Source organism: Solea senegalensis, linkage group LG13 (genome assembly GCF_019176455.1).
Source record: "Solea senegalensis isolate Sse05_10M linkage group LG13, IFAPA_SoseM_1, whole genome shotgun sequence".
In the NCBI taxonomy this organism is placed as follows: domain Eukaryota; kingdom Metazoa; phylum Chordata; class Actinopteri; order Pleuronectiformes; family Soleidae; genus Solea; species Solea senegalensis.
The window spans coordinates 7,807,308-7,827,813 of NC_058033.1; the positions used below are offsets into that span (position 1 = coordinate 7,807,308).

The window sequence follows — 20,506 nt, forward strand, 5'->3', positions numbered from 1 at the left end:
TGAGGTCTCCTGCACTGTCATGACCGGAAGTTGATTCGAAGCCTTTCAAAATAAAAGCGACCATACCGGAAGCACGTATTTTTCGTTCCCAATGTTTCTTGGATCTTTATTTTATGTTTACAATGTAAATATGTTTATGTGTATCCATGTGTTTAATGAAAGAGATTTAAAAAAAAAACTGTATATCTTTCCAGTTCAACTGTATAAGTTGAAAAAAACATTTACATATTGATTTACTTTTTTTTATATAGGCATATCTTATGTTTGTTTGTAATTATAACACCTCATAATTCATTTAATAATTGCTTAATATTGTTTGTGCTATGTTCTTACCTTGTGCTGTTGGACAACATGGAGGGTGTGAGGGTTGATGATTTTAAATGAACTTAGCTTTGTGTATTCAAAGTGAATTACTGAATACCTAGTTACATGACCCAGATAACCAATATCTCCTAAGCAGTTTTTTTTAATGATTTTAATTTTTAGTGTTTTAAGAACAACAGCAACGATTTCCACAATTTTAACTTTTGTTTTTTTCTCTTTCTAATCACAGTACTCACAGTACGCTAAGTACCCTCGTTTGTCCATAATCTCTTCACAGAAGAGCCACATATCTTCAATCTGGTAAAAAATAAATTTAAAAGGCTCAAGAATTAATTCTTTCTCTTCCTCATTCAGATCCATGGTGCACAGCTTTCCCATTTCCTGTGCAGCCTCCTCAGTTTGGGTGCTGTTCATGTTCAAAATCTGAGGCATCTCCACTCCATTCTTTATCTACAATAAAACCATGCAAAAAAAACAAGTCTTAGTTAGGGACCAATGACAAATAAGTAAGTACACACTATAAATACTGTTTATACTCTCTTTCTGGGTGCAAGTGCAAACACACACACACACAATATCAGCAACATTCTAAAGTTTTCAACTTTTCACTTAACTTCTCATTTTCTGCTATTGATTTGGCTCACATAACACATACATTTTGACTTGCAGAGCAGAGAATCTGATTCCAAACTTTTCATTTTTGAAAGTGACTGTCTAAAACTGTACATCATTAAAATAATTTCAGAATAGTAAGACACACAGAAAAGTGAGGTGTATAAACACACAGACAAATACATTGTGCTTACCTTTAAATAAAATGCTAGCTTTAGTGTGTGCCTCTAAGTGGCTCTGCAGCTTGGACAACTTTGTAGGTTTCACTTTTAGGCACAGGGGGCAGTGAAATTGCCTGCAGCATGACGTGCAGCGTTCAACTTTCGGCGTAGTGCTGGTAGTTAAGATCTAAATATGCATCTGTAAGAGACAAATAATGTCGTAATAAGTAAAACAAAATTATATAAAAATTATATGATATAACTCAGTTTTCTTGGTCTTTGAATAGGAAAATGACACATTTAAGTGAGCACTATCATACGATAACAACGCTAAAAACTACCCAAAAGTCCAAAACCAGATTCTTTCAAATTAATATAACTTTACAGGACAATATATAGTGTGCAACATAACGTTCTAGTGAATAAAGACTGTTTCTGTTTCTTCGTATGACGCAAAGTTGTTGTCACTTGACTGTTACTCACCTCGTCGTCTTCACACTTCACATGGGGAACGAAAAATACGTGCTTCAAGTATGCTCGCTTTTATTTTGAATATATGCTTTATATATGCTATATGCTGCAACGAAGGGTCCTGACAGTGCAGGTCTGCAGCTCGACCCCTCTCCTTTATTTTACATTCCAAAAACAAACACCAGGTGGCTCCATTGAGCTGTGTCCCACAGCTCTGTGAGGGGGTGGGCCGGTTTCAGTGATTGACAGCTCGTTTCGTTTGTCACAACCAATATAGGAACGCTATCGTGGTGAAAGTGAGGTAGGAAGGAATAAAAGGAGGATTGCACCATGGCGGTCAGAGGAATGTGATGAAGTTGTTAGATATGGAATTAAGGCTTTTAAAAAAGCCGAAAAGAAAAATCTTATTCCTTCTAAAAGGACGCAAGCGACGGCGAGAAGAAAGAAGATCCCAGATCAGTTTGTGATTTAGTGGGAAACAAGTATCGATCAAATCTGGAAAATGATTCAAACGAACGAATGGGATTAAGGTAAGAATACGGAGAGGAAAACATTCAAGGAAGTATTTGGTAGAAAACGGAGCTCCTCAGGGAAGCATCATAAGTCCTTTGTTGTTTTCCATCATGATGAATGACATTTATCATGACATGGAAAAGGATTCTGGATTGTCTTTATTTGCAGATGATGAAGAAACAACAATTGTAATGATGAAAATAGAAGGGTGGGCGTATAAATGTGGCTTTAAATTCTCAGTTCATCAAACAAACACAACGATATTTACAAATACAAGAGTTCATGATGGAGGAAAACTAATAAATACTTCAAACTTTTAGGGGTATGGTTTGATGAGGCAGGTCAAAGGTCAGGTTCTAACTCCATGTCCTAAATATCAAAGAGAAATCATGAATCCAACATTGAGAGACGTGTCATCACAAAAGAACCTGAGTGACTGTTACTAAATATGACTGAGTGTGTGTGTGTGTGTGTATGTGTGTACTATTATTAATATTGTTAGCAGTAATAGTTCATTTACATCAACTGTTTAATCCACACTCCATACCACATGGTGGCAATAATGCACCAAATGGTTGTTTGCCAACCGCCATAAAACCTCAGAAAAGAAGAACCGCTCTTGCGTGTCAACAGAAGACTCGGGCCATTTCTCAATATTCATACTTGTGCATACTTGCGTACTCCTGTACTTGTGAAAACGTCATCAGCCTCAGTCCAAGTTCTGTTCCAATTCTCAAATAAGCGAACAGCAAGGACGGTTCTCAAAACCGGAAGTGTTCTCGCTCCGCCCATTTTTACCAAGTATGCATCGGAGGTGACTTAAGCATACTTGGGATGGCCATGTATCCCAGAATACATTTCGGCGGAGCATAGCTGCAGATAATATAAATATAAATCTGAAATAAGTGTTTTTCTGTGTCCCAGAACAAAGTTTTAACATAATTTGAGGCGAGAAATTAGTCATTTAGAATTCAAACATGTGGTTTGTGTATGACGATATGACGTATTTATAGTTTGGCAGCGACATTTGTCAGACGTGATCAGCTCCGCCTCTGTGGACGCTCGGTGCTCACTGTGCCCGGCACAGAGCAGCATTACCTCAGCCTGTCCTGATGAAATGATCCGCTGGCTCAGACGTCGCCGTCATTAGATGCTCGGTGTGATCCATAGATTTGTTGTTGACGTGTTATTTTGATTTTAATGGAAACGTTTTGACCTGACAGTTTGAAAGTTTGTATATTATTAATTTTTTTTTTTATTTTAACTTTGAATGTTAATGTCGCACGGTCATTGTATCTGTATTAGATATGTAGAGTAGTATATATTTGTACAAGTCATATATATATACTACTCCACAATGCTGTAATATATCTATTTTCCACATTGTATTATTTGTATTGTATATTTTAATAGAAATAAATTAATAAATGAAGTTAAATATTTAAAATGTAAAAATAATAAAAACATATATATCCATTTATTAAAAGTATATCATATGTTCATTTATCAACACAGTAGGTGGTGGTAATGAGGCTGCAGCACTTCGCGCCAGCCACTATTCAAACAGCAGAACAATACATACATACTTGCATACTTGAGTATTGAGAAACAACCACATACTTGTGTACTCCTGTACTTGGCAAGTATATAATCCCAGCGTACTTCTCAAGTATATACTTCCCAAGTAAGCAAGTACATACTTGCTTACTTGAGTATTGAGAAACGGCCTCGGTTCTCCCTGACGGGAGTCGGCTCTTTCGGTTCGCTACAAAGAATCTTAGAGCCGGCTCGTTCGCGAACCACACATCACTATTGCCTTGTTCGGCTTGTTCCGTTTCCAACCTCGCACAGCGCCTCCTTCCTCTCGTTCATCTTTATTGCACGATATTTCCGATATTTCCCAAAGACTACGAAGATAATTAAGCGTCCACAAAACGGCGCGTGTGTTGTTTTTTTGTTAAACTTCCACTCTGCTCTCAATGGAAGCGGCTAACCGCCAGCTTGCCAGCTGACGATACAGAGGCTAACTGTGGCTAGCGGCTAGCTGTGGACGTTCGCACGTTGTTTTGACTGAGCAGGATAGTTAAAGAAAGAAAGAAAAAAAGCGTCACCGAGATGACGTCAGCGTCCGCTAAGGTGAGTTTCATAACGAACCGAGCAGGTTCGTCACAGTCTGCACCAAACCCCATAAAGAAATCTTAACATTTAACGCTCAACTCATTGTTTTGAAAGCGAACTCGGTTAAAGTGGATTAGTTTAACTTTTGCACGTCATCAAACGCATCTCGTTGTGAATTTGGCCTGATGAAAGTAAATAATCTGAATAATAATTCAGATTATTTATTATCAATGTGTATGTGTTGGTCAGTCTCTGCTGTCAAATGTATTTGCAGTAAAGAAATAAAAGTGTGTTTTGTGTGGAAGAAAGTAGGGCGGAACGATATATCGTTATCGTATCGATATCTAGATATGAACATTCAAGATATTCATATCGAAAAAGCAACGATATAAACAATATAGATTTTCCCCCGCACTCACCCTGCATGTACAGCTCTGGCAGTCACAATAAACATCATTTTTACGATTGCCCTTGAACGCACCACTACGGCCAGCCAACCACAAACCTTATTTCATGCTTTCTCTGGATCGACCGCTTAAACCAACCAATGACAAACATAGGAGGGCGGGAGGGAGACTGAGACGCGCAGATACACACACACGACATACACAGCGGGAAAAAAAGTGACATGAGTGCGGAGGTCTTTTGGATTTTAAAAGGATGATGTCCACCAGAGCGAGGTGTTGTGCAGGTCGTGCTTGGCGAAAATTCCGACGAAGCAAAGTAGCACAACAAACATGTTTCACCACCTGAAACAACACCATCGCGTGCTGCACGAAGAGTGTATTACAGTGAGAGAAACACCGGGGACTTCTCAGTCATCCCAAAAGAAGCCCAAGCAAAGTGTGTTTACTGATGCGTTCAGTAGCGTTACACCGTATGAGTCGACGTCCACTAGACAAAAAGGCGTTACAGAGGCTATAACATACCACATTGCAAAAGACATGGTACCCGTGTACACCGTCTCACAGTCAGTTCTCATCAATAAAACTGCACTTTCCATGTGGAAAGTTTCCACAGTCTTTTGTATTTTTATTTTTCTGAAAAATGCTTGGTTTTCCCCGAACCCGTAGTCATATCGTATCATATCGATATCGAGATATCTGGCATGAATATGGAGATAAGAAATTTTGTCCATATCATTCAGCCCGTAGTCCTTGAAGAAAGTGAGGACTACGACTTGTTTCCATGACAACAGCCAGTGAACGCCATCACATTAACTTCTCGTCTTCTCTGTAGGTGGGCGAGATTTTCTCTGCAGCCGGAGCTGCATTCACGAAATTGGGAGAACTGACTATGCAGCTCCACCCGGTGTCCGACTCCAGTCCTGCAGGGTGAGACGTGTTATACACAGTCGTATTACACGTTGCGATAAATATCATGTGATTGTTGGTGAATTTCCCTCATCTGGATAATCGTGAATGGAGGAAATCGTTGATATCTTTGTGGGAGCCAGTCATTCATTACGTTCTTATTGTTTAACTTTGACATGTTTACGATGAATGTTTGTGTCCTCTGTGATATGTTTGTGTAACATTAGAATTGTAGTTGTTTACGACTGTTCTGTCGGGTTTTTTCAGAGCCAAATGGACGGAGACGGAGATCGAGATGTTGCGTTTGGCCGTGCGACGCTTTGGAGACGACCTGAACAACATCAGTACGGTGATCAAAGAGAGGACGGTGTAAGTTCACATTTTTTACCAACTATGACGTGACTGAACCAGGTCTTTACGATCTCTTTTTATTTAAACTGATCCACAACGTTTAACATCAATGAGCTGCTTTATTTTAACTTTTAAATTAGAATCTGAACAAAACTGAAGAACATCAGTTTTAAAAATGAACTACCACCAGCAGTTAGTTAGTTAGTTGGCTGGTTGGTTAGTTAGTTAGTTGGTTGGTTGTTAGTTCTTTGGTTGGATGATGAATGGATTGGTTGATTAATGGTTTGGTTGATGAGTCGGTTGGTTGATGAAGTGATTGGTTGATTTATGGATTGGTTGATGATCGGTTGGTTGATTTATGGATTGGTTGATGATCGGTTGGTTGATGAATCCGTTGACCGGTGTCTTCTGCAGAGCTCAGATAAAGAGCACAGTGAAGAGGAAGTTGTACGAGGACAGCAGAGTCCCCATTTCCTCTGAATCACCGAAGAAGAGCGGCAAGAAATCGTCAGTTGCCATGACGCCGGCGCCCCCCACCTCAGCTCCCGCCATGATCGCTGTGCCAAACTCACAGGTTGTCCTGGCAACGGGTATGCAGAGCACGCCATCGCTGGCCCCGCCTATCAAGAAGCAGAAGACCGCAGGTGAGAATCAACAGGAAGTGACTTCTGTCGGGTCAGATTTTAGGCATTGCTAACTCACCTGCGTGTCTTGCTCCGCCCCCTCAGATGTGACACTGAGTGCGCTGAACGACTCGGACGTGAACAGCGACCTCGTCGACATCGAAGGACTCGGCGATGGCTCGTCCAATAAGAAGTTAAACTTCGACCAAGGTGAGTGAGAGAGGAACAGAGACACAGAGCGCCCCCTTCTGCAGACGACCAGCCTCAGTGAGAACATGGCAGCCAGCAGGAACTCGCATAAAATCTACGTCTCACTGTGAGACAGAAAATTCACTCACTCTCCCGCACCAAAGTCCATTTGGACATTTGGGATTTGGTGTGGGAGAGTGAGTGAGTTTACAAACTTCAGTTTCCTGTTGTAAAAGTCTGTGTAACAGTGAGATAAAGACGTGAACGTGTTCTTAAGACGTAGATTTAATAGAGGTGAGTTTGCTGCAGGGGGCGCTCTCAGAAAACCCGAACCCTCTCTTTAAAGCTGAACTCAAACAGTTTGGTTCATCTTGTTTTTTTTTCAGAGAGCCTGAACTTGGACTCCAGCCTCATCATGAACTCCAGTGACCTCCCCCTTCTCTCCCGCTGACCTTTGACCTTGCAGAGTAACGAGTGAGAGTCTCCAGCTCTTATTTTTCAAACAGTTTTGGACGTTCGTGTCAAAGTTTTAAACCTTTTCTTTAAATAGAACAGATGATCAGAAATCATCAGAAACATCTTTAGTTGTTTTTTTTCGTTAAAAAAGGCAGATTTTCTTTTTGACGCAGAATAACGTTTCACGTTGTTTTAGAAAATAAACGTGCTGTCGTGTTTTTGTCTCTGACGTTGCGGAGAAACTTGCGATCTTCGTAAACTCTGAGTAGAAACAAAATTCATTTTCGTTGTTTTGGGGAAAAAAAACGTAAACAGAACTTTGTTTACATATGAGTTTGTCAGTTTGATCAATACAAATATTGATTATTGACAACATTGAAACAAACAGTAGAGAATCAGACGTGTGAAAAAATAATTAAATAAACACATGAAACACTCAATTTTATTTCTTTGTTTGTTTTTTATGATGCAAAAATCAGAGCAAATTAAAATGTTACCTTTATCTGTAAATAAATATTTAATATTTCAGTGAAAAAGAGGAAAAAAAAACTTCAACAAATCAATTTAATCAGTTTATCAGTTTTTTTTTTACACAATTAAAACCAGTTTGTGGTTTTTCAGCTTCTTAAATGTGAACGTTTTCCAGTTTCTTTGCTCCACATGAAAACAAATGAGTTGATGGAGGAAAACTCTGAAAGTATAAATATTTTGTTAAGTTTTTATGGTTTAATTCTGAAAATCTTGCACTAAATTAAAAACTAAAACTAGATTTGTGTCCACAGTGTTAATTTAATGTAGCTTTCTCTTCTTTAACTTACTGAGATTCAGGTCCTGTTTTTTTCAAGAAAGACCTGACGCAAACGTCATAATTATTTTTATATATATATATATATAATGTCATAACAAGCTCAACTAAAAACAGTTTTCAGTTAAATGAAAATGACTAAACTCATGCTCATGACTCAGAAAATACAGAAGACATTTTATATTTTTTTATACAGAAGAATAAGTGTGTAGTTAACACATTCCCATCTTTATCTCAACTGAAGTTTGTAAACCACTCACTCTCCCACACCAAACCCCACAGAGAAAATCAGTGATTTTAACATCACACACACACACACACACACACACACAGGAGTTGTTGATCCACTGCTGCCTCCATCACTAAGTTCTAATGTCTTATTTTGTCACTTCGGCTTTTAAAATCCTGAGTTCAGATTGACCTCAGTGACACAAAGTGGCCGCACACAGCAGCAGAGGACCAGCAGCTCCTGTGTCCCCGCCAGCTGATTTTCTCTATGGGGTTTGGTGTGGGAGAGTGAGCGGTTCACAAACTTCAGTTTCCTGTTGTTAAAGTCAGTCTCACAGTAAGATACAGACGTGAAACACGATCTTAAGACATTGTAGACTTGAACTCACGTAGCCTCTGCGGCTGCTTCAGGGTGAGATGTGGACTTTCTTTAAGGAGCAGCAGCAGCAGAGGTGGTGGAAGAGGACGGGTCTGATGGTCTGGTCTCTGAGTCCGTAGATGAGCGCGCTCAGACAGCGCGGCAGCACGATGATGAACACGTACAACACGTTCAGGATTCGTATGAGCACCGCCGTCGTCACGACTCTGGAGATGAGGAGGAGGAGCGAGTTGTGCAGCGTAGACGAGAGGCTGAGGCCCAGCTGGACCAGGTGCAGCAGCAGCGTGTTGCGGGCTTTCAGAGCTGAGGCGCCGTCCGCCGAGGACGCCGCCCTGGCCGCAATCACCACGGCAACGTATGACGCGATGATGGCCACTGTCGCCGACACAAACAGGAAGCATGTGTAGGCTCGGTCGTACATGTCGGACGCTGGCCCAAGGAACATGACCATTGTCCCGCAGATGGTCTTCATCTGCAGAGAGCCCAGCTCTTCAAAGGGAAACTGCAGCAGCAGGAGGACGCGGGTCACGACGTTCAGCGAGCACACGGCCCACACCGCAAACACGGCCACCACCGTGTTCCTGGCGGTGACGATGGTGGCGTGTCTCAGCGGGAAGCACACAGCCACGTACCTCTCCAGGGACATCGCCACCAGTGTGAGCGGCGACACCTCATTGGTGAGGTTGGCAATCATGACCATGAGTCCGCAGACAGGGAACGTCAGCATGACCCTGCAGATGGACAGCAGGTACAGGACCTGACCGAGGGACATCTGAAGCGTGTCCGCCAGCAGCAGGTTGTAGAGCAGCACGTAGCGCGACGTCTCGCAGAACACGCGCCTGCTCCTCAGAGTGAACAGCGTGGTCACGTTGATGAAGAAGAAGATGCCGCAGGACACCGTGGTCAGAGTGGACAGCATCACTCGCTCCGTCAGATCCAGGCCAGTCGTGACGTTTGTCCTCGCCGGAGCTTCACCGGACATTTCTGACGGAGACGCGTCACGGAAACAGGACACGCAGGAAAGGATCTTCTTCACACACTTTTCTGAGGAGGAGGAGAAGAGAAGGTGACGGGAACATGTTCTCTGCTGCTGCTGCTCGACTTCATGTGAGCAGAGCTCATCTGCTTCACTTTGATATCAACCTCATCACATGACACGGTCACATGGTCTGTTTCTGCTCAGCACTGATCCACCATGTTACCACCTACCCTCAGTATGAGGTAAAAAAAAAAAAAAAACATTTTAACATACACATTTGCCGGACTGAATCCGAACTTGTAATATACATGTTATCCGGTCTGAATCCGAACTTTTAACATACACGTTACTCGGACTGAATCCGAACTTTTAAAATACATGTTACTCAGACTGAATCCGAACTTTTAACATACCGTTACCGGACTGAATCAACTTTTAAAATACATGTTACTCAGACTGAATCTGAACTTTTAACATACATGTTACTCAGACTGAATCGAACTTTTAACATACACGCTTACCGGACTGAATCCAACTTTTAACATACGCTTACTCTGACTGAATCAACCTTTAAAATACCGTTACCGGACTGAATCAACCTTTAAAATACCGCTTCGGACTGAATCAACTTTTAACATACACGGACTGAATCTGAACTTTTAAAATACCGCTACTGGACTGAATAACTTTTAACATACACGTTACTCTGACTGAATCGGACTGAATCAACCTTTAAAATACCGTACTCCGGACTGAATCCGAACTTTTAACATATCGTTACTTTCGGACTGAATCTGAACTTTTAAAATACACGTTACTCGGACTGAATCCGAACTTTTAACATACACGTTACTCAGACTGAATCCGAACTTTTAAAATACATGTTACTCAGACTGAATCCGAACTTTTAACACACACGTTCCTCACAGACACACATTCACGTCTTTATCTCACTGTTAGGCTTCAATAACAGGAAACTGAGGTTTGTAAACCACTCACTCTCCCACACCAAACCTCATAGAGAAAATCAGTGATTTTAACATCACAGCACACAGTTGTTGATCCACTGCTGCCTCCATCACTAACTTCAAATGTCTTATTTTGTCACTTCGGGTTTTAAAATCTTTGTTCAGATTGACCTCAGTGACACAAAGTGACCACACGAGGCAGCAGAGGACCAGCAGTTAAATCACTGATTTTCTCTATGGGGTTTGGTATGTGAGATTGAGTGGTTCAAACTTCATTTTCCTGTTGTTAAAGTCTGTCTCACAGTGAGAAAAAGACGTGAACATGTGACGTCTACATCATACGTCTTATACGAAGTTGAAAATCACATGACTTACTGCAGGGCAGTTGAGGCCATGCTCCCTACATGATATCACTGATTTCTAAAAAGCTGAACTATTAAACTTTGATGTAGATATTTGATCTGTAAAATTAACTAACTGCATCATTTTTGCGTACATGATCATTTCCACTTCATCTTCAGTGATTCCCATGGAAAGTTTCAGGGAAATTTACCGGGAACTTTCCTTAAAGCAAACAAATGTGTGTGGGGTTTTGTTTGTTTTTGACAGTAAAAGAAAAAAAGTATAAACATGACTGATTATTAAGCATATGGAGATGATTTCTTTGTTTATACGGAGCAAAGAAAGCGGAAAATATTCATATTTAAGAAACTGAAACGCCACACAAATTTTTATTTCACCGTTGAAATGAAAGAAATGAAAGGTGTTGATTTTCTTTCATAAAACAGTTTTGAAAGCTTTATTTTTCCACCCTCATTGTTTCATTGACTAGTTTGTCCTTTTTTGTGTTTCTGTCGACGATTTTCTCCGTTAATCGATAAATTCTTTGATTCTTGTCTGGTGGCTCTGACTTTGCTGTTTCACAGTTGCTGTCAAGCAAGTTCAGTTTCAAGAACTTTTTCAAACCTTGAAAACGCAGCTGAAAAACTGCAGCTTCGTATCTGACAGAGAAAAACTGATTTATGCCACAACGTCTTTAAGAACATTTTCACGTCTTTATCTCACTGTTAGACAGACTTTTCCAACAGGAAACTGACGTTTGTAAACCACTCACTTAAATCCAAACCCCATCAGTGTTTTTAACATCACAGCACACAGGAGTTGTTGATCCACTGCTGCCTCCATCACTAAATTCAAATGTCTTATTTTGTCACTTCGGCTTTAAAAATCTTTGTTCAGATTGACCTCAGTGACATAAACTACGAAATGAGGCAGCAATAGACCAGCAGCTCCTGTGTCCCCACGAGCTAAAATTTTCTCTATGGGGTTTGGTGTGGGAGAGTGAAGTTACCTCAAAATATCAAGTATATCTTTAAGAACGTGTTCATGTCTTTATCTCACTTTGAAACACACTTTTCCAACAGGAAACTGATTTTTGTAAACCACTGTAAACCTAATATTTCATCATAGTTTATCACAGAATTCACTTTTCAAACACAACAGTCCCAATAAAAAAACTCGTACGACGTGCGATGGATTTGGCGGCGCACGGACGTCGGCTTTGACGACAACAGTACAGTCGGTGCAGTAGCGCGAGTCGGATGGCGTGATCTCTGATGCCGTAGATGAGAGAGCTCAGGCAGCGCGGGAAGATAAAGATGCACACGTACAGAACGTTCTGGATGCGCACGAACACCAGCCGGGCCACAGTCCTGGAGACGGCGATGAGGATGGGCAGGTAGACGGTGGACGAGAGGCTGAGGCCCAGCTGGACCAGGTGCAGCAGCAGCGTATTCCGAGCCCGACGAGACGAGGCGTCCGTTGAGGACGCCGAGCGGGCCGCAACCACCACGCCGATGTAGGAGGAAATGATGGCCACGGTCGCCGACACAAACAGGAAGCAGTTGTAAGCTCTGTCGTACTGATTGGACCTGGGCCCGAGCATCATCGACACTTCCGAGCAGAAGTCCTTCATCTGCAAAGAGTCCAGCTCCTTGAATGGAAACTCCAGCAGCAGGAAGACGCGGGTCAGGACGTTCAATGAGCTCACGGCCCACACCGCCACCACGGCCGCCGCCGTGTTCCTGGCGGTGATGATGGCGGTGTGTCTCAGCGGGAAGCACACGGCCACGTACCTCTCCAGTGACATCACCACCAGCGTGAGCGGCGACACCTCGTTGGTGAGTTTGGCGATCATGTTGACGACGCCGCACACGGGATACGTGACCGTCGTCTGACACGCGGCAACGAGGTAAAGCAGCTGGCTGAGCGACATCTGTATGGTGTCGGCGAACAGCAGGTTGAACAGGAGGACGTATCGAGACGTGTCACGGAACAGCGCCTTACTCCTGAGCGTGAACATCATGGTGCCATTGATGAAGAGAAACGCGCAGCACGGCACGGTGGTGAGTGTGGAGAACAGTGCCCGCTCCAGTAAACCCTGGTACTGACTTCCTGCCGTGCCGTTGGTCACAGACTGGTTCACACTGGACATTTTCCAGATGTTTCCTCAGCTGAGGACGCAGAGCTGCTCTGCACACTTTTCCCGCCCTCGTTCTCTTTATGAGCTCCTTCCCTCTCACGTCACAGCGTCACATGACCACAACTGACCAACCGTCTTTCAGTTTTCTGCTCTTGTGATTTCTTCCACGGAAGACGAGAGAAAAGAGGAGAATCTGTGTGGTGAAATTATTCTGTGGGATTAGTTTCATTTGTTGTTTTCATTAAGTGATATTTCAAAGTTGTTGTTTTTTTAAGTTAAGACAAAATAGAGAGAGCTTAAGTCTACGATATCTACATCACACGTTCTCGAGTGAGACAGACTTTTCCAACAGGAAACAGAAGTTTGTAAACCACTCACTTTCCCACACCAAACCCCATAGAGAAAATCATTAAGATTAACTTGTTAGTCGGACTAAATCTGAACTTTTAACATAAATGTTAGTTGAACTAAATCTTAACACATTTGTCAGACTAAATCCGAATTTAACATATACGTTAGTCGGACTAAATCCAAACTTTAACGTACATGTTCATTGGACTAAAACTGAAAGTTGTTGGAAAGCGTAAGGTGGACTAAATCTGACATTTTAATATACATGTTTGTCGGACTGAATCCGAACTTTTAACAAACACATTAAAAGTAAATTGAACAAGTTTAGTTTAATATCTGTTAAATAAGTTGAATTATTCTGGGTTTATTTTATGTATTTTCTTGACGTAAAAGGGCTGAAAACACCAGCCTTTAAGTAAAAGATGATGAGTTTATTATTCATTAATATGTTGTCACACACACACATACACACACTGAAGAAATAACAAATCACAATATGAGTTCATTTTTTCAACATGATCACAATTATCACTTTTAAACAAGTGAGCAACAAAAATTATGTTCCAAAAGTAAGCAATAATAATAATAATTATAAAATGTGATTGATGTGGTCCTTAAAGACAAAATAAATGATATGATCATACAAACACATCCTCAAAATGATTATTTCTATGGATACATGATATTATCTGCTTCAAAATATATTTTCAAACACGATTGATTACTTTTTTTATGTTTATTTGTGAAAAATATATACATTTTACAACAGAAGAGACAAAATGTCCTCTGCAGAGAAGAGCGGATATACTGTGTCTCATTATGTCACTTTTTAAAATCACATTAAAAGACATGGTGTTGTGCTACAACAAGGAATTTTCAAAAGTGGAAACTTTCCATGGGAATTAACGGGAATTCTTCCAAAAATGTTCAGGTTGTGACTTAAATATTATAATAATGTCATAATCTTTGGCTAAAACAATCAGATTTGAGTGGTTTACAAACATCTGTTTCCTGTTGTTGAAGTCTGTCTAACAGTGAGATAAAGATGTGAACATATGATGTCTACATCATACGTCTTATATGCAGTATTTGCAATGAAAAATGATCAGTGGGAATGAATGAAAATCAACAGGGAGAAACTTGAAGCTTTTCACATTTTCAGGTTGTGAACTTAAAAATAATATACATTTTATCATAATCACATTTGATGCAGTACAGTTGAAAATCATGTGACTCACTGCAGGGCTGTTGAGGCCACAAACATTACAGTTTACAAACTTCAGTTTCCTGTTGTTAAAGTCTGTCTAACAGTGAGATAAAGACGTGAACATGTTCTTAAAGACGTTTAGAATTAAACTGTCTTTATCTCACTGTCAGACAGACTTTTCCAAAAGGAAGCTCTCCCACACCAAACCCCAGAGAGAAAATCAGTGATTTTAACATCACAGCACGCAGGAGACGTTGATCCATTGCTGCCTCCATTACTAAGTTCAAATGTCTTGTTTTGTAAAATTCGGCTTTTTAAATCCTTTGTTTGGATTAACCTTGGTGACAAAAAGTGACCACACGAGGCAGTGGTAGACCAGCAGCTCCTCGCCAGCTAAAATCACTGACCCTATATCTCACTCTCTATCTAAGTTTGTAAACCACTCACTCTCTCACACTGAAGTCCCAAGAGAAAATAATTGTAGCTCATTTGGACACAGAAGCTTTTGATCCTCTGCTGCCTCCATGACTCAGTTCATATGTCTGATTTTGTGACTGCTGTAAACCTAATATTTCATCATAGTTTATCACAAAATTCAAGCACTTTTCGAACACAACGTAGATATCAAAGCACTTTCAAAACAGTCCCAGTCTATTGACCGTTAGGTATGAAGTGCATCAGATTTGGGGGCATGTGGATGTCGGCTTTGACGACAGCACAGTCGGTGCAGTAGCGCGAGTCGGATGGCGTGATCTCTGATGCCGTAGATGAGCGAGCTCAGGCAGCGCGGAAAGATAAAGATGCACACGTACAGAACGTTCTGGATGCGCACGAACACCAGCCGGGCCAGAGTCCTGGAGACGGCGATGAGGATGGGCAGGTAGACGGTGGACGAGAGGCTGAGGCCCAGCTGGACCAGGTGCAGCAGCAGCGTATTCCGAGCCCGACGAGATGAGGCGTCCGTTGAGGACGCCGAGCGGGCCGCAACCACCACACCGATGTAGGAGGAAATGATGGCCACGGTTGCCGACACAAACAGGAAGCAGTTATAAGCTCTGTCGTACTGATTGGACCTGGGCCCGAGCATCATCGACACTTCTGAGCAGAAGTCCTTCATCTGCAAAGAGTCCAGCTCCTTGAATGGAAACTCCAGCAGCAGGAAGACGCGGGTCAGGACGTCTAGTGAGCTCACGGCCCACACCGCCACCACGGCCACCGCCGTGTTCCTGGCGGTGATGATGGCGGTGTGTCTCAGCGGGAAGCACACGGCCACGTACCTCTCCAGTGACATCACCACCAGTGTGAGTGGAGACACCTCGTTGGTGAGTTTGGTGATCATGTTGACGACACCGCACACGGGATATGTGAGCGTCGTCCGACACGCGGCGACGAGGTAAAGCAGCTGGCCGAGCGACATCTGTACGGTGTCGGCGAACAGCAGGTTGAACAGGAGGACGTATCGAGAAGTGTCGCGGAACAGCGCCTTACTCCTGAGCGTGAACATCATGGTGCCATTGATGAAGAGAAACGCGCAGCACGGCACGGTGGTGAGTGTGGAGAACAGCGCCCGCTCCAGTAAACCCTGGTACTGACTTCCTGCCGTGCCGTTGGTCACAGACTGGTTCACACTGGACATTTTCCAGATGTTTCCTCAGCTGAGGAAGCAGAGCTGCTCTGCACACTTTTCCCGCCCTCGTTCTCTTTATGAGCTCCTTCCCTCTCACGTCACAGCGTCACGTGACCACATCTGACCAACCGTCTTTCAGTTTTCTGCTCTTGTGATTTTCATCCACAGCAGATGAGAGAAAAGAGGAGAATCTGTTTATCTCACTGTTGGACAGACTTTTCCAATAGTGAGATAAAGATGTGACGTAGATTATCGTTAAGTGGCTAAAATCAGTTTTTCCTTGTGTCCCCACTGGCATCAGGGGTAAGTACTTACGACAAGGAGTTAAATAACCGAACAGCAGTGGGGATGAAGGGCTTTCGGTAGCGCTCCGTCCTACACTGAGGGTGCCGGAGCCTGCCGCTGAAGGAGCTGCCAAGCCCCTCCACAGTGAGGTGCAGTGGGTGGAGTGTGTTCTCCATGATGGAGGACAGTCTGGATAATGTCCTCCTCTGTCCTACCTCCTCCACCGATTCCAGCGGGCGGCCCAGGACAGAGCCGGCCCTCCTGACCAGCCTATTCAGTTTCTTTCTGTCCCAGTCCGTACTGCCCACTCCCCAGCAAACCACAGCATAGTGGATAGCAGAGGCCACCACAGAGTCATAAAAAGTTCGGAGTAGAGGTCTGCACACTCCGAACGACCTCAGTCTCCTCAGGAGGTGGAGGCGACTTTGACCCTTTTTGTACAGGGCGTTGATGTGAGTGGTCCAGTTCAGTTTATTATTGAGGTGAACACCCAGGTACTTAAAGTTATCCGCCAGCTCAATGTCCGAGCCCTGGATGCTCACCGGTAGGTGTGGTGGGGTCTTTTTCCGGAAGTCGATCACCATCTCCCTCGTCTTTCCGGTGTTCAAGCACAAGAAGTTGCTCTCACACCTCCTCCTGCAGCCTCACATACTGCGGCCTGTTGGTGAGGTAGTCGGTGGTCCATGCAGCCAGCTGTGTGGGGGGTGGGGTGTTGGACTGAGGTGTTTTGGAGGTGAGGACGGTTGGTGGATGGTGGCTGTAGCCGCTGAAGAGCAGGCGTGTGAGGAGTGGGGGGCAGAGGTGGAGAGGGGAGGGGGGCCCTGACCGAATCGGTTGAAGTATTGATTCAGTTCAGTGGCCCATCGCTGGTCCCCCCCTGCTGTGACTCTGGCTCCACTCCGTCCATGACCTGTGATGTTCTTTAGGCCTCTCCACACATCCCTCGTCCTGCTTTGCCCCATCTGCTCCTCCAGTTTCCTCTTGTAGACGTCCTTAGCCTTTCTGATCGCCTGCTTGAGCTCCCGCTGGACTTCTTTCAGCTCCTCTCTGCTCCCTGAAGCAAACACCCTCTTCTTCTTGTTCAGCAGGACTTGAAGTTGAGGGGTCACCCATGGCTTGGTGTTGGCAAAGTACCGCACCCTGCGGGTTGGTGCGACGTTCTTCTCACAGAATTTTATGTAATCTGTGAAACAGTCATTGAAGCCGTCGATGTTATCACCATCAGAGAAAGTCTCCCAGATTGTTGTCTCGAAGCAGTCTCTCAACCTCTCCTTGGCTTCTTCATTCCACATCATTACAGTTCTTTTCTGTGCGGGCTGCCTCCTCACCACGGGTGTGTATTCAGGTCACAGACGTATCAGGTTGTGATCAGAGCGGCCGAGTGGAAGGAGGGGGGCGGAGGTGTATGCACCCTTATATTTGCATATAAGAGGTCCAGCGTCTTGTTCTCCCGGGTGTGGCACTTCACATACTGTGTGAACGTGGGGAAAAAGGGGGAAAGCAAGGCATGGTTTAAATCACCATTTATGAGCAAGAGAGAGTTCGGGTGTTCCTTTGCAGTGCCGACACTGAGCTGTGCAGCCTCTCACACGCTGCGGCTGCATCGGCTGAGGGAGGCCGTCCACGCTTCATGACTCCACCGAACTGGACCAGACCCAAAGATGGACCAAACACCTCGTTATCGGCTCACAGTCGTGTTCTGGGCAGAGTATTTTCTCAATTATCTTTGTGTTAATTAACTTCAGTGAATCTAATTGTTTAATTGATTTTGTTATTTGATTGAATAAATTGTTACTTTTTATTCACTTAAAGGAATGCTCTGTGTATGATAATATTTATTTAAAAAAATATTATTAAAATTCATTTTAATAATATTAATCAAATTATTGCCAGTAACTATTGATCCCCGACATAATGGTGCCCCGTGTGAGGCTTTCAAATTTGTCACAACTGTATATGTACAAAACGCCAGATATCTTGTTAAATTTAACTTGAATTCTTGGAGTTTCGCCTGAATTGCTTGAATTTGACTGATTGGTTAACTAATCCTTTCTGATGCTGGTTGCTACTGCTAAGCGTGTGTAAGCATTTTGATCATGTCCTGGATGTAGGCTGGACCGGATCTGTTTGTAGCATGGAACGCAAGCACTAGAGTCTTGAAGCGGACGCAAGCAGCTACAGGAAGCCAGTGAAGGGAGCAGAGGAGCGGTGTAGTGTGGGAAAATGTTGGTAAGTTAAAGACCAGTCGAGCTGCTGCATTCTGGATGAGTTGCAGAGGTCGTATGGCACACGCAGGGAGACCAGCCAGGAGGGAGTTGCAGTAGTCCAAGCGTGAGATAACAAGAACCTGGACCAGAACCTGTTGGGTTAGAAGAGGCTGTATCCTTCTGATGCAACATGTATCTGCAAGATCAAGCTGTTGCAGCAATGTTGCCAGTGAGGGAGAGACGGTCATCAAGTGTCACACCCAGGTTCCTTGCGGTATGAGAACGAGCTACCACAGAGTTGTCGAGGGTGATGGTTAGAGCTGTGGTGAGAGAGCCCTTTCCCGGGAGAGAAAGTAACCCAGTCTTGTCGAAATTGAGTTTCAGGTGATGGTCAGACGTCCACTGAGAGATGTCGGTCAGACAAGCGGAGATCCGTTCTGCTACATGTGTGTCGGAGCTGAAAAAGAGAATGAGTTGGGTGTCATCGGCGTAGCTGTGATAGGAAAAACCATGAGAGAGAATAACAGAACCAAGAGAGTTGGTGTATAGAGAGAAGAGGAGAGGGCCTAAGACAGAACCCTGAGGGACCCCAGTAGCTAGAGGACTCAGTTCCGACATGGATCCTCTCCAGGTTACTCTGTATGTTCAGTTTTGAAGATAGGACGAGTGTAGGGTGCAGAGCCTGAGACACCTAGTTCTTGAAGGGAGGAGGTAAGGATCTGTTAACTGTGTCAAACGCTGCAGAATGGTCCAAGAGGATGAGCACAGAGGAGATAGAGGCAGCCCTGGCAGTGTGGAGTTGCTCAGTGACAGCAAGAAGTGCAGTTTTGGTCGAGTGACCTGCTTTAAAACCAGACTGAAGAGGATCAAGAAGGTTGTTCCGGTGAAGGTAGGAGGAGAGTTGATTAAAGATAGCATGCTCCAGAGTTTTGGAGAGAAAAGGAAGAAGAGAGACAGGTCTGTAGTTATTTACTTCAGACGGGTCAAGGGTGGGTTTTTTAAGGAGGGGGGTCACTCTGGCCTCTTTAAGAGAGTCTGGAAAGCAACCAGATGATAGAGATGTGTTAATGAGGTGGGTGAGGAAAGGAAGAAGATCAGAAGCAATTGACTGAAGAAGGTGAGAGAGGATAGGGTAGGAGGTGGGGCGGGAAGAGGTTATTAGGGAAAGAACTTGATCATGAGATAGAGAGGTGAAAGAGGATAGAGAAGGAGCTGAATTTGTGGTTGGTACAGTGGTGAGATCAGGAGGTGGGGTTGAGAAAGAAGAGTGAATGTCATCTACTTTTTTGTGAAGTAGTTGACAGTAAAGTGAATTGGTATAAGGGAGGAGGGAGGAGGGGGAATGGGGGGGTCAAGGAGGTTAGAGAAGATCGAGAAAAGTTTTTTGTGGTTAGAGAAAGAGGATTGAATTTTAGTCTGATTTAGTCTGAAAGATTGTTTGGCTGCAGAGATAGAGGCAGTGAAGGTAGAAAGAAGAGAATGATAGGAAAGCAGGTCATCAGGGTGTTTTGATTGACTCCATTTCCTTTCTGCTGCCCGTATTGTGGCTCTCTCAGCATGCACTCAGTCAGACAGCCACGGGGCTGGAGAGGACTTACGAAACCCGCCGTGAAGTAAGAGGACAGAGAGAGTCAAGAGAGGAGGACAGAGTAGAGAGGAAGGTGTCTGTGGCAGAGTTGGGATGCATGAGGGAGAAGGAGTTAGCTGAAGGAACTGTGATCATCAGATTGGGAGAGTGGGAGATGTAATGTAATCTTGTGAGCCATGGGAGGACTTTCTCCTCTGCATAGAAGCAGCATAGTGCCATTCAGAACCCAGATTGTGGACAGCCTTGAATACTGCTAGCCCACACCGATA

General features: G+C 43.6%; 4 protein-coding genes across 4 annotated transcripts; 1 reads left to right on the forward strand and 3 right to left on the reverse strand.

Moving 5' to 3' along the window:
* The first annotated feature begins 3,875 nt into the window (after positions 1 to 3,875).
* Positions 3,876 to 7,571, forward strand: lg13h17orf49 (linkage group 13 C17orf49 homolog). The gene is made up of 6 exons (XM_044042509.1): positions 3,876 to 4,217; positions 5,439 to 5,533; positions 5,780 to 5,881; positions 6,278 to 6,507; positions 6,592 to 6,696; positions 7,062 to 7,571. The coding sequence occupies exons 1-6, from the start codon at positions 4,197 to 4,199 to the stop codon at positions 7,124 to 7,126; spliced, it is 618 nt and encodes a 205-aa protein (XP_043898444.1). The 5' UTR covers positions 3,876 to 4,196; the 3' UTR covers positions 7,127 to 7,571.
* Positions 7,572 to 8,571: 1,000 nt separating this feature from the next.
* LOC122779702 (odorant receptor 131-2-like) lies at positions 8,572 to 9,525 on the reverse strand. The gene has a single exon (XM_044042277.1). It carries the CDS (start codon positions 9,523 to 9,525, stop codon positions 8,572 to 8,574), a length of 954 nt encoding a protein of 317 aa, XP_043898212.1.
* Positions 9,526 to 11,785: 2,260 nt separating this feature from the next.
* LOC122779830 (odorant receptor 131-2-like) lies at positions 11,786 to 13,091 on the reverse strand. The gene has a single exon (XM_044042477.1). The coding sequence runs from the start codon at positions 12,982 to 12,984 to the stop codon at positions 11,974 to 11,976; it is 1,011 nt and encodes a 336-aa protein (XP_043898412.1). The 5' UTR covers positions 12,985 to 13,091; the 3' UTR covers positions 11,786 to 11,973.
* A 1,793-nt stretch (positions 13,092 to 14,884) lies between these two features.
* Positions 14,885 to 16,294, reverse strand: LOC122779834 (odorant receptor 131-2-like). Its single transcript, XM_044042483.1, has one exon. The coding sequence runs from the start codon at positions 16,164 to 16,166 to the stop codon at positions 15,192 to 15,194; it is 975 nt and encodes a 324-aa protein (XP_043898418.1). The 5' UTR covers positions 16,167 to 16,294; the 3' UTR covers positions 14,885 to 15,191.
* Positions 16,295 to 20,506: the final 4,212 nt, after the last annotated feature.